Genomic DNA, 13,944 nt, shown 5'->3' on the forward strand with positions numbered 1-13,944 from the left:
CCCCCAGCTTCCTAATGAGAATGGGGTGAGAGACAGTATCAAAAGCCTTCCTGAAGTCTAGGAAAACTATATCCACTGCCACCCCTGCATCCAATGATTTAGTGACCTGGTCGTAAAAGGCCACCAGGTTGGTCTGACAGGACCTGCCGCTGATGAACCCGTGCTGGTTGCCCCTGAGCATACTTGATGTAGTAGTTCAAATAATTCATAAAGGATGCTTGCAGGCATAACCCCCCATGCCCTCCCAAAAAAACGGTGCTTTACTTTAAACTCCGTGCATTCCCACACCTAGCCCTATGCACGCCCAGAAGAGGCAGCATGTTACTTCAACCCAGCTGGCCTGATATCTGTAAAGATCAGGTGCTTTGGTGGGGATTTCTTGGCACTTTTATCTAATAGCTGATAGAACCAGCTTTAGCCAAAAGTGCCAAAAAGCCCCTCTGAAGTGCCTGATCTTTCCAGACGCTGCAGAGCCAGGCTGAAGTAATGCGCTGCTCCTTCTAGTAAAGTGTGGTTTTTGTTTTTGTTTTTTGGGGGGGTTACCACCTGCAAGCAGCCAAAATGCCCAAAGGACACAGGCAAAATTGGTGACTCCTTTGTGCCTAACTACAAAAAAAATCATGTGATAATAAAGCCCATGTGCTGAAACACTTACAGATGCCTCCATAATATATGTAAATGTATTTATGCATATAATATAAATGCATTCTGATGTGTATTTGTGTGAATCTATTACAGACAAGCGAATGTTAGGGGAAACCTGAGAAGAAAAATCTGTAATTGTCATTTCTTAAGTAATCAATGGTCATAACTAGAATCCAATAAAAATGGGATAAGAATTTGGCTATGTGTTGCCCCTTCAAAATGATCTGCTGTTGCCAAATGCTCGTGATCCCCATGGGACCTTTCCTTTGGAGCCCCCCAGGACTCCATCTTATTGCCCTTCCCATTAAATGTGTATATGAGGTTTGTGTGGAGATTTGGAGTGAGACGTATGCTGATGACACTCAGCTCCACCTCTCCTTCTCTTCTGACCCTGGCCCCACAGTCTCAATTCTTTCCCAGCACCTGGCTGCAGCTGGGGACTGGAGGAGGGTAAATCAGTGAAAACTGAATCCAGACTAGGCAGGTGATTGTGGTAGGCAGACCACTTGACTTGAGGGGGTGGCAATAGGCTATCATCGGTGGAGTTTGGACACCCCTTGTCACTCGGGTTCACAAACTTGGGATCCTCCTGGATCCTCTGCTGCACCTAGATCATCAGGTGGTGGCTGTGGCTAGGAGACCTTTCATGCAGTCCATCTCTTATTATACGCTTCCCAAGTTTTTTGTTAGGAATGGAGGTATGTACATGGCGTAAACAAACTTGGCAGATAAGGGGTTCGTTTGACACATTTTTGACAGCAGTCCAGAATCGTAACAACCCAGTGCTCACATTTTTTTATGTTTCTAACCACTTTTTCAGTAGCAAGCAAGGTGATTTGAAACTGGGTCACCATAGGCATAGCTGCCTGGGAAAGGATTTTGCATCAAAGGCAATTACATAGAAATACTCCGGAGGCCACTTTTTCCTCTCTTCATTTCAGAATTTCATTGTGTTACAAGTTTTTTTTCTTTCTCATTATCCTATGCACAGCCTGAAATAGTGCCTTAAATTGCCCTGCCTTTGTAAGGAGTCTAGGTCTGTGTGACAGAATGGGCAGGAGCTCAGTGGACTTTTGTGTCATTTATAAAATATGTGCCATATGTGGTATGATAGAGTGAGTAAATATGATATGGACAGAAAATGAAAGATCGTGTTGCCTTGTTCTTCCCTCCACCATGTTTTCTGCTGCAGCATTTTTGTCCAGCTTTCTTTCATGCTGTTTTTTCTTGTGATTGTGCTGAGTGAAAGTGGAGTGGAAATCCGTTGGGTTACCTCAGCAATTAGCCAGAAAAGTTACCGGCTAATAATGTTGATTTAGCTCTGAAAGTCCAAGGGACTCTTGCTTAAAAGCAGAGTCTGGAGCCACAGGAAAAAGGCAGGATAGAACTGGGTGTTTTGAGTCTGAAGAACGGTTTTTTAGTACACAACCTGAAAGCTGTTTGCCTTCTGAGACACTGGGGCAGTGGAGCTACACCTACTGAAATCTGGCAGTCCTACAGGAACCTGAATTAGTGAGTTTGGAGTCATGGTAATGGTTAAGCAATTGGCCTGTATTGGCATGTCCTTTTCCTGCTTAGGTGAAGGCAAATAAAGCCTTTGTTACTACCTTTGGGAGAGATGCACCTGTGACTGTTTTACAACAGCCAGAGCCACCACTTAGGAGATCCCTACAACAGTGTATTAAGCTTCAACTCGGAATAAAAAGGTCTGCACAGGGGTCAGAGAGCAGGACTTATGTTCTTTGCATGTTGTTACTTGTTAGTTTGGGTGTGCACATATGTGTGCAGGGCCAGATTAACACATAGGCAAACTAGGCACATGCCTAGGGCCCTGAGCTGCGGGGGGAACCGGCCCTTCCCTCCGTGGCGGCAGCGCAAATGGACCTGTCTCTCTCCTGTCCTTCCCTTCCCTTCCACCAGCCTTGCCCCGGTGGTAGCTGCTTACTAACATGTGCTCCACACCCCGCTCGCCATGGGTGGCAGCACCAGGGTGGGGAGAGGGGTCTTCACCCGCCTGGGGCCCACAAGTTTGTTTGCCTCAGGCCCACTAAAGGGTTAATCCGGCCCTGTATGTGTGGTTGTTTGTCCTCACCCTTGCCTTCCCTGTCCCCTCCCAATTAGTAAGCTCTGTTTGCAGTTATGCATTCCAAAAGTGTTACCTGCTGCCCTAGACAATGCCAGCGTATGCATAAAGAGCTCTATCTCAAGGTGATCCAGAGAACTCAATCTTAAATATGTTTTCTCTGGAGATTAATTTCCCCATCCTTTGTGTCCAAGTCTTTTGAGAGATTACTTTGTAAATTGTTAATCTGTACACAGTTTAGAGCCCTTATATGCACATCAAATTATCAGAAGCATCCTCAAGGCAAGGCTTTTGATACTGGCTGCAGTTTCTTGGTCTGGGAATTGTTAAACTGCTTGCTAGTGACCTGAAATGCTGGTCCTGGACTCCACAAAAGCTATCCACTAAGGAAGGGAGGAAGTGTGTCAGGTGATTAACTATGAATAGAGGATCATCAACAACATTATGTAGAGGTGTGTTCATCCATCTGTTGCGTGTCAGCTGGGTCCAAGATTCATTAGGCAGCAGCACAGCCATCAACAATATTGTTTCAGGCTCTGCAGAGATGGTTTACAGGAGGATCAGAATATAAGGAGTAATGAAACTTTATCTGCCTCCTTACTCTTTTGACCTAACAGATGTTGAACTTGTCCATGTTGAACTACATCAGAAGGGGAAACCTGGATAGCCCCACAGTACTGGAGACCTAAAGGTTTTTTGCAGGAAATATGGAATTAATTGCCTGTGGGTCTCTCAAAATAGGGGGGGAAATTACCTCAGCCACTGTAATTTAATTATGATTCATGTATATTTGATGCTAGTGTGAGCAGGTTAAATCTTAAAGATTGCTGCAGAGAGCTTTTTATAGGACAAAATATTGGACCCATTAGCTTAAACTACAGTTCAGCAGTTTGAATGCCTTGTCTTCTAACTTATGTTTTAAAGAAACAACGGTTAGAGGGACCAAAAGAAGAGTGTGTGTGTGTGTGCATATGCATGCGCCTGCGTTGATCATTTTGTAGCTTAAAGCATTGAAGGTTTATAAATAGGCATTCTTGTTTTTCCTTTGCATTTGGGCTCTCCCTGCTTCCTTTTCTGTGTGCGATTGCAGTGTAATTTATAATACAGCTAGGTGTGGGCGTAATTTACGTATGAGGTTTCCCTGCTGTTCAGTTGGCAAGGGACTGACTCAGAGCTATTTAACAAAATTGAACCAGCTTTCTAAAGCAACTACATAAGCATCAATCCTCTTTCAAGCCTTTCCACCCCCATACAAATCCTGATCTCCAAGGCCAAAGAGGTCTTGGAGACACCAGCCATACCATATTGTATGTAGGTTACTTCTGCAATATAGAGCAATAGAGTGATTTCTAGAAAAGAACTATAGTAGTAATATATATGGGGCAAATCTACAGACTTGAAAGGAATAGTTATAGTAAAATGTGTGCCTGCCACCAGAGTTTTAATACATGCTATCTAATTTTAGTTTTCTCTTGAATAGAATAGAAGAGAGAGAAAATATTTTATATGGTAAGATAAAAACTCAGTGTTCCTTAAATATAGTCTACCTATTATGTCATTGCTTCATCAGTGTTATCATAGAAGTATTGTCAGATTCAGTTTTGCAGTCTCACCCAGAAACAAGGCGTGAGCATTCTGAAAACGGCTGATGGTGGTGTGGTGGGTCAGTGGATAACAGACTTATTTTCAAGGGCTGCTTTTTGGTTTTTGGCACTGGCGGTCAGGTCAGGAACATCCATCCTGTTGAATGACAAGTTGGCTCTTCTCACTGCCAAGAGCAGGAGCCATTCTCCAGATCATTAACCAGAGGGAAGACATTTGTCAGCTTTGGACCACTGAACTGGAATCAAAGGGGATAGATAATGGTTGGTACTACAGGGCTTTTACCATGGTGAAACCTACCATGATGCAGTATTTCTGCCTGCTGCCATAGCAGGTGTCACCCTTAGTGTAGGGGTAAGTGGATATTAATGAGAGATGAATACAAAAATGGAGAGAGTTTGATTTTGGAATGAAAGAGAAACTAGGTAAAAAGGACCTACAAGCATTTACTAGCATCTCATCAGAATCTCAGAAACACATCAACTCTTACTACAAATGCTTTTTAAATTGAGAATTCTTATTAGTCTGAATGTGAGCAGCCATTTTTATAATTAATCCCAATATTTATAATTTATGAAAGACACACATATGGGACAAGATCACAGGAAATGAGCCACAGAGGGGATGAAGACAGTGGGATTCACTCAATGGGTCTGTCTTCTGCCAGTTTGCGTTTCCTTCTGAGGTTGATCCTATTTCTCAGTCTCCATAGAATTGCTGGTTTTTCCTGCTTGCCCACCAGGTTCTGATTTTACCATTAAAAATTAGCCTGTTGGAAACTTTTCATTTTTGTCTTCCTGAGAAGCCTACCACAGATCATAGAACTGTGAAAATGTGAGTTGTCCTCCTATCATTATTATTAAGTTTATAAAAAGGCACTTCAGAAAGAATTCTTCTGCTAATATCTGCTCCACTCTCCTTTCCTTCCCTTATCTGAACTACACTGCCTGCCATTCAATTTATTATATTTCTGGGCTCCCTGCAAGTAAGCTGTACAGGGTAAATTCTGTCTCTGTCAGAAGTCTACTGCTAAATTGATACAGCATTATTATAAACACTGTTTGCTGCTGTCACACACACTTCAGGGGTAGTTTCAGTTTTGTGTGATTTCACAGTGTTTTTCAGTGAGTTACTACAAATGGAAGAGATAATTTACTGTTTTCCACTTACTATTAAGAGTACAAAAGCTTAACTGCCTTATTTTGGACATCGTATTGAAAACAATAATTTTGATGGAATATGTGTCCCAATCACTGTTTAATCCCACCTGCTAAAAAACAAAATTTTCTTTCTTCATATTTTAACCTTTTTGAAGTCTCCTCTTTCTCTTCCTCCTTTTGGAGAAATATAAGGACAAGTTTTTAGCTGTTTGGGTTAACAAATGACTATCTGCATATATTCACATGAGAAACAGCTGAAGCTTGAGAGTCTCTAAAGCAGTGGTTCCCAACCTTGCAAACCCATTTGAGGTTGCAACGATAAAAAATGGGGTTGCAAAGACACTTGTCAGTCTTGACTGATTATGATGAATACGTTTCCTGTTTGTAAGTATGTAGCTCCTCCACGTGGCAGTTATTTGTCCACACAAGACGGTTGCAGCTCCAACGCGAGGCACTTGTATGTTACGGGAAGCTGACATAAAATCAGTGTATCGATACTGGTTGACTGAAATATGTTTTACACGAATGCAAGACATGAAAGCGGAAATTTGATGAATCATTCCTTGTTGATTTTGTCTGCATCATTTTGGGATTGCAAAAAATTTCCAATGTTTAAATGGAGTTATGCTGAGGAAAAGGTTGGGAAGCCCTGCTCTGAAGCTTTCATTTTGGTGTTTTGGTGCTAGACACCCATCTCTGTGTAGGCTCGTCTGCTACTTTATCAAATCAATTGTAACATAAGATCAGACTCTGTCTGGTGCAGTGAGGCAGTTATGCTAGTTTCTTACTAACTTGACCACCTCAATCATGCACTGAACTTACAATTATTGTTTTATATAAAAGAAGCAAATTATTATTGACACGTCTCTTATACCACTATCCGTATATCTCAAAACACAGGGTAGGCTGCATTTCATTACCTTTTATTGCAGTAAAAAGTAGACATTCAAGTAATGTGGCTAAAGGTACTTCCTGAACAAAATAATAAAAAAATGGTAGCATAATACTAGAGCATGCTTTCAGTTTCTCTAACCGTAACAAATGTGTTTATAGAGCATGAGATTCTGTATAAGATAAAGACCAACTAAAATACACTAACATTATAGTAAAACCCATCATTTTTAATATAAATGGAAGAAAATAATTTCATTGTTCTTCCTCCTTAGCCTCAATTGCTACTAACTCAATTCTGGACCTTTCTTTATATCTTTACAATTTTATTAGGCTTATAAAACAAAACAGCCAGCAGAACAATTTCAGTACAAACCAAAGAACCATGACCTTAAGCCTTCCTACTTCATCCTCTTCACATAATTATCAACTCCAAAACAGAGAATAAAGAGAGGGAGTTGGACTTTACCAATGTGAATGCGTATTAGCTAGTCCAGTGGTGTCCTCCTCAACTGGTGTGGGGCAAGTCTGCAGACGGGAGCCAGAGTGTAGAGCAGCATCACCTGGCCGGTGGGTCTGGAATTTGGCAGCAGCAATATTAATTGCTGAGACTCCCAGAGCTGGGATACCTGCTGTTTCACCCACCCCCAGATTTCCAGCCCCTGGACAGCCGTTTAGGCCCAATGACATGACTCTTCCAGATTCAGCCCCCAGGGTCTGGAAACTTAGATGCAGGGCAAGCAGTGGCGGTGTTAATTGCTGCAGCTCTGGGAACCACAACAATTAACACTGCACAGCTCACCATGTTTCCAAATGTTTGGACCCATGGTGAGCCCTGTGGTCTGGATGGCATGGCTCTTCAGGCCAAATCTTGGTCATCCCTGGGCTACGCCACTGAGTTTTATAATCAGGAAGCAACCGTGAACTACATGACAGTTTGACATGAATGACTGTCTGCTGCAGAATTGATGAAATCACAAAATGCTTCTTTACTTGTGGTCTTAGCTGAAAGTCTTGAGACATACACAGTCCACTGTGCCTCTTGTTATCACTACTGTGTATTGCAAACATAAGATTTTGCAATCTCTGCAGAGCCTGTTCAGAGGATGCAGGATGTTATTTCCCCAGATATTGGGATTTGCTTATGAGTTTGTGTTGGCTCTGAAATGCCTAGTAGGAAGAATGATTTATTTTAAGCTTGCAGAATCCACTGTGAAATCATTTTTGGACTGTCGTCTTTGCAACACCAGAAAAAACAGCCACCGTATCAATAATGCCTGCATTTGGGAGTCAGTAAGCAGGGGAAGTCGATAATTACATGTCTGGTGCTTGCTTCAGTTCTGACACTTTAATCTGATTTTTAAGGAGCAAAAAGCTTGAAAAAAAATCCACAGTTCATCTTATGTAGACTTTGCAAACAAGAAACGGGAATTTGGGGGAGTTAAGTGTGTTAATGCTTTTATTCTAATAACAAAATAACACTTGGATGCTCGTCAGCAACCATACAGCAATCAACCCTAGTGTCTGGTAATGAAACAAAGGTCTTTTGTGGAGGAGTCTAATGTCAAGGAGGGACTTGAACAAGTTGAATACTTCATTTCTATCCTCTTTGAAATGTAGCTTTTTGTCAGTGTTTCCCGTGAAAGAGACAAAAGGAAAACGATGAATTCTGATTGCTGCAATCTGTTAATTTTGTGTCCTTATTTTGTTTCAGTCACTATGCAGCAGGTAGCCAGGACAGTGGCAAAAGTGGAGCTTTCCAACCACGTGTGTGATGTGGTGTTTGCTCTCTTCGACTGTGATGGTGAGTGAGTTTCTTTTTTAACTTATTGTCACCCCTAATCGTTTTCCCAATATGTTGCGTAATTTATAAATATTTTTAAAAACCCTCAAAGAAACAAGCTACGTACTGCTCTGTGTTCATTTCAGAAATGTTTAGAAGCCATATGTTGGCTTATGTTCAACAGACTTGGCAGCAACAGAATAATAATCACCATTTTGCACCTGATAAAGCAGAGAGATACTAAAGGTAATATTGGTAACCAGAGGCAGTCAAAATGATTAAAATTTGGAGATTCTTTTCACTTAGCCTAACTGGATTTTGGGGGTTGTTGGTTTGGGTTTTTTTTATCTCTGCTGTGATTTTCATTTCTCCTCTCCAGGCTGGCCTCTCCTGGCACAATTATCCATTTCATGGTGGTATTCATTGTTCCTTTCACAGTCCATCACAGTGTGGTCTGTTAAATGTATGCATCTTTCCAGAGGGGTTCAGTGATGGTGCACAGTGCTCCTTGAAGGTTTTCAAACATCTAGTTCAACAGTGTTTATTGTGTGAGAGACTTTTTCATGTCAGATTTCTGGATGGACAGCTTTCTGCAGAGAAAAAGCAGCTTACCTTCTTTTTGCAGAAACAATAGTCATTTAACAAAACTAGCAATTATGGTCTAGTGTTGGTAATAAAAACATTTAGCATTTGCATTTTCAAAGCTCTATACAAACATTAGCTAATTAATGACAGGAATGTGCATTGCCATACAGGAAGCCTGAAAGTTAATCCCAAAAGCCTGCTTATGCAGAGGCTAGAAGCACTTCAGGGTAGCAAACTCATCATGTCACAGTCTCAGGTTGATTAACAAAAAAAATTACAGGATTTAAAAAAGAGTTTTCAGCCATCTAGGATGATGGCTACAATGCAGCTCAAGAGTAGGACCTGGAAGAACAGTCAATAAACAAAATGTCCATCTTTCAAATTACTGTATAATTTGCAGCCCCTTCCCTCTCCTTCTCCTCACTTCAGCTTCTTCACACATTTTTTAACTTTTGAAGGAAATTTGAATTGCTTCTTTTCCGTGGTTAAACAGATATTTCTGATTCAGTCCTAAAGCCACATGTTAGGATCTGAGATTAGTGTAAATTGGCATGTATCCAAACCTACTCAATCTGGATATTCCCAGAAAAATCTGAGAAATATTTTGATGTCATACCTTGTGGGGAAAATACTCCTAAACTCAGGGAAATCTCTCTGCATATATAGGATTCTAGCAAAAAAAAAGTAAACACAGATCTCTATTTTTCACTTGGCCCATATATGCAGACATTTCTAGATAGGTATAAGAAATTTGCAGAGTTGTAAGGAATTTCATTTTCCCCCTGATACTTCACTGGAATTTCTTTGCCCACATTTGCAATTGAAAGCAGTCCAAAAAAACCCACCCAGATCAAAAAGTACTAATTTATTAAACATGTAACTAATGTGGTTCCTAGTACCTGCCTGTTTTGATCTGGAAAACATTATGCAATTTAACTGGCTCATTGTCTGAAGAATAAATATAGCTGCTGATGTTTCTTACAGACAGCTAGCTTGGATGGTAAACAGGTGACTTGGGTGTGAGGGAGGGAGTGCAGAAGCAAGGACACGATCCCAGTTTTATGAGGTTTACAGTTGCAGCCTATTGGAAGTAGTTTGGTTTGCTTTCCTGTGAAATGACATGGAAGTTAAAGTTTAATGATGCTGAAATAAGTGGCTTACAGATGGGGGGGGGAAGATTGCGTCAAGTTTACACAAGGATCAAAAAATAAATATAGCATCAAGACCCTATTTTTAGAAACAATCCTGTGGTGGGGGGAAGGGAGTTCGTTACTTTTCCATGAAGTAAAAAAGTTGCAGAAGGAGTTATATTTTCAAACTTCTCTCAGTTTGAAAATCCCCTTAAACCAATCCGAGTAACAGCTTCCCTGATGGAATGGTACCAGGGTCGTTTGCTCTGTGTATCAATAGAACAAAGCAAGGTTGTTGAATACCTTTAATGGTATTATTATTATTTAGATTAGAGCTTTTTAAATCAGGATGGCCATCAATCTTTGCTGTCCTTTGAGTATTTCTTGGTTTTTGTACTGAGCGAGTGTGGAAAAGCCTCTACAGTGAAGACACAATTAGGATGAGACAGCTTGCTTTTTAAATGATTGGTAAGGATGAGGGAATAAGCTCCGAGGATAGACCTGTCAAGAATCCGTTTTTTTTTCTTTATCAAGAGGTCCTGCGGAAACAAACATCAGCCTACAAAATTACCTGGAAGCTAGATAGGGATTTCAAGGACTGTATACCAACCAATTCACATTGAAACAAAAAAGCAATGCATCATGTTGTGTGTCTGACTCAGGTTTGCAACCATCCTTTCAGAGTCTGTCAGCATAAATCCAAGGGACTATAATTTATCGTGAAAACTAACATTGGAATAAAACTTGGCAACATTTGGCTTTGCATACATATATTTAAAAATAATATAAATATAAATTTAAAAAGCATCCAACTTTTAAATTACTTGAGTGAAGCCTCCCCAAGAAATATCCATGTTCACAGTCAACTCAGACTCATGCTTCTGAGTTTATTCTAGACATCTAACATTGAGTACTTTTTTTTTAGTGTCTTTCCTTTAACTACTTTTCCATCTTTGTAAATTTTATTTCTCATCTGTTCAACTTTTCTATCTTAACACCTCAAATGTCAATCCTGTATGAAAAATATAACTGCAGGATAAGATTGGATTTCAGACAGGACCCTAGATTTCTTTGTGCTAAATTAATCCAAACTCTATAACATGGCATCATGAATGAAATCAATATATATCTTTGCACAGCAACTGGAACTGAACAAATACAGCTGTTCAGAAAACTTCTGTCCAAACAGATTTTTTTTCATTAGAAAAAGGTGTTTTGACTAAACTATTATTTTTTCACATTGATTTTGACAAATTCCTGTGAGGGGAAAAATCAGAAATAACATTGAAATAAAAATTCTAACTTTGGAAAATGTTTTAATTTTATCTGGTTTTCATTTGTTTATTGTACATTATTTCCCAGCAGCTTGTATTGCTAGCAGTGGTCATGTAAAAGCTGCTATTGTTTTCCTAAACCAGTTGTCTCAAAATTGCATTTTTGTTTGGAATTTGTTTCACATGAAGTTTTGAAACAACTGTTTACTCCAGTTTGAACTGGAGCAAACAGATAACTTCTGAATTTTTTCCTGAAACAGAAAATTCAAGCTCCAGCTAGTTCTGTAGACAAGTAGATGAACTATATCTATTTTAAACATTTCAAGGTCCTGTTAATGTGTTGCTGGATGTAATATGCTGCTTAGCATAGGTATATGAAAACTCTGCTGAATTATACATGATCGCAGATGGGCGACTTTCCAGTGTCAGGGGTTTTGCCATCTGAGTTTCCCACACACCCAAATTAAATGCAAGATTTCTGTTGTTATGAAGAAAACTCAGACCTTTGGAAACAAAGTTGTTGAATCTGTCATTGAAACTATGACAGCTCCTTCTGCCATGTATTTGGTTGGTGAATGTTGCATCTCTAAGGCTCTTATTCGAATAAACCACAAAGTAAACATTTTTAAAACCAGGAATTATTTTAGTTAATAATTGGGGCTCGCCTGGGAAGGATATGACATTGTAATCAGCAAGAGAGAGAATATTTTTTTTAAATCTGCTATTTTGCTCATCATGTTGTCCTGAGAGATTACTATAAGAAAAACATAGCTCATAATTTATAAACTCCAAATTATATACTAAATTAATTTAAGATACAGTGTCGGAGCCCTCTCCTGGCACTCACCATCATGTTGGAAAAGAAGTGCTATTGTGACACCAGAAATGCAATGGTTGCCAGCTCTGAAATGTCCATTTAGTTAAAACATTTTAGCTACAAATACAACTAAGTTTGTACATTGCCAACATTTGTTCTTTCAGGAGACTGAAGAACACATGAGCCACTTTGATACCTTTCTCTGAAGGAAATCAAGCTTTTGGCTCCAAATATTTTTAGGCTTCTTATTTTTGTACTCTTAATAATTTTTCTTTTTCTTCTCTTAGGAAATGGAGAGTTGAGTAACAAGGAGTTTGTCGCCATTATGAAGCAGCGACTTATGAGAGGCTTAGAGAAGCCCAAAGACATGGGATTTACACGACTCATGAGGGCAATGTGGAAATGCGCTCAGGAGACAGCTTGGGACTTCACCATGCCTAAACAATAGCCACAGACAGTGGAAGAAGCTGGATTACCACATGCTGATGGGGCCATGCATCTACCTGTGCTGCTCTGGCAGTATGTCATGCCATCAAGTCAGGTGTTCTGTAGATGAACGTTCATCATGCAGATATCTCCTGGATGACAACAGCCTCATTGCTACACTGAACTAGAAAGAAACAAAGACAGTTAACTGAGGTTTCTCTAAACACCTTAATGGAAATTGAAGCCTACTGTATCTTTTATTTTGCTAGTGCTTTTGCCTCCATGATATTTATCTCTCAGGAAAATCACAAAGTTAATTATCTCTGTGTATTGCTTTGCTTCTGTGCTATAGTCTGCATCCAACAAACCTAGGGTATTATGTAGAACATAATAGTGCCAGAAAACAACATTGGTCAACAACGCAGTTAAGTGCATCAAATAGTGAGAGTGCTGAAGTTGTTTATAAGAAAGGCAGAGATAAGGGTGAGAGTAAAACCTCAGAACTTTCTCAAACCTGATTTTTTTTCCCCATGAGATGAGATTTTTATCTCACAGGTTTGTGTGAAATGAGGACGGTATGCATGCCCCATGACAGTTGTTGCCTTTTATATAAGGAGTTAAGAATAATGACTTTTTTTTTCTCCTGGCTTTTTCCTCTATCACAAGAATCTTACAATGCCTAAGCACCTGCACATATATGCCCTTTGTAATTCTTTTTTAATAGTTGACTTCTTCCCCTCTTGGATTGTTCTTTTGGACACAGCACATCGGCTTAAAAATGTTAAGTGAATGCCTGACTGCTTGTAAAATATGGCTTTAATTATATTGGTTCACAGCAAAAGCAAATATTCTTATTTCACTTATTTTATGAGAATCCTTGTGACTTGTAGCAGTTTGATTTTGCATTGGCAGCAAGCCCATAAAAAGGGTAATTTCTGCTGAAAATGAATGCCTCCTAAAAATACAAGAAGTAAACACAACAGTCAGTTTCAGAGGAGGTTGGAGTTGTGTTTTTTTCAATTATTACTCGCAGGTAAATATTCTTGCTGTTTTGAAAGAATCCTGCAAGAATTTTTACATACAGTGTTTAGCCAAAAAGAACCCTCAACAGTACTTATTAAAGAACTGCCTTTTATCCCAACACCTCCCACTATCCCAGCTGGAAGTAGTAATGGTCTTGAGGCTGATAGTCAGCCAAATCAACACTTGCTTTGTGGACTGTCACCAGGCCTTCACCTGTGGGTTCCATCTCACTTTATTGATTTTCACCCAGAATTTTTGCTTCCTGAAAACAAAAGTCCATCCTCTCCAAAGCAGTGTTGAGGGTAGCATTTCTTCTGCCTCTGTCCTGAACCTTCCCCTCCTCTGTAATATCACAGCCTGTTCCCCAGAAGCAGTCTGAAGGGCAGACTGACCGAGGCCTCTTCCACAATTAGCAGCTAAGGCAGGGGTGGGCAAAATACATCCTGGGAACCAGATCTGGCCTGCCAAGGGACTTCATCCAGGCCACAATGGGTGCCTTGGCCCCTCCCAGGCCAGGCGTGGGGG

General features: G+C 40.1%; 1 protein-coding gene across 5 annotated transcripts in view; it reads left to right on the forward strand.

Moving 5' to 3' along the window:
- The window catches only part of MICU1 (mitochondrial calcium uptake 1), a 276,027-nt gene extending 262,636 nt beyond the window's left edge, over window positions 1-13,391 (forward strand). For 4 of the 5 annotated variants that reach the window (XM_019507793.1, XM_019507792.1, XM_019507794.1 and 1 more), the window contains 2 exons: window positions 8,096-8,185; window positions 12,258-13,391. In XM_019507793.1, the coding sequence (XP_019363338.1) occupies window positions 8,096-8,185; window positions 12,258-12,418 (251 nt within the window). In that variant the 3' untranslated portion in view covers window positions 12,419-13,391. Of the gene's footprint in view, window positions 1-8,095; window positions 8,186-12,257 lie in introns of those variants that run through there. The other variant, XR_002095722.1, reaches the window with a different exon arrangement.
- The last annotated feature ends 553 nt before the right edge of the window (window positions 13,392-13,944 follow it).

The sequence above is a fragment of the Gavialis gangeticus genome, unplaced genomic scaffold, assembly GCF_001723915.1.
Source record: "Gavialis gangeticus isolate Ggan-Ray unplaced genomic scaffold, GavGan_comp1, whole genome shotgun sequence".
NCBI classification, from domain to species: domain Eukaryota; kingdom Metazoa; phylum Chordata; order Crocodylia; family Gavialidae; genus Gavialis; species Gavialis gangeticus.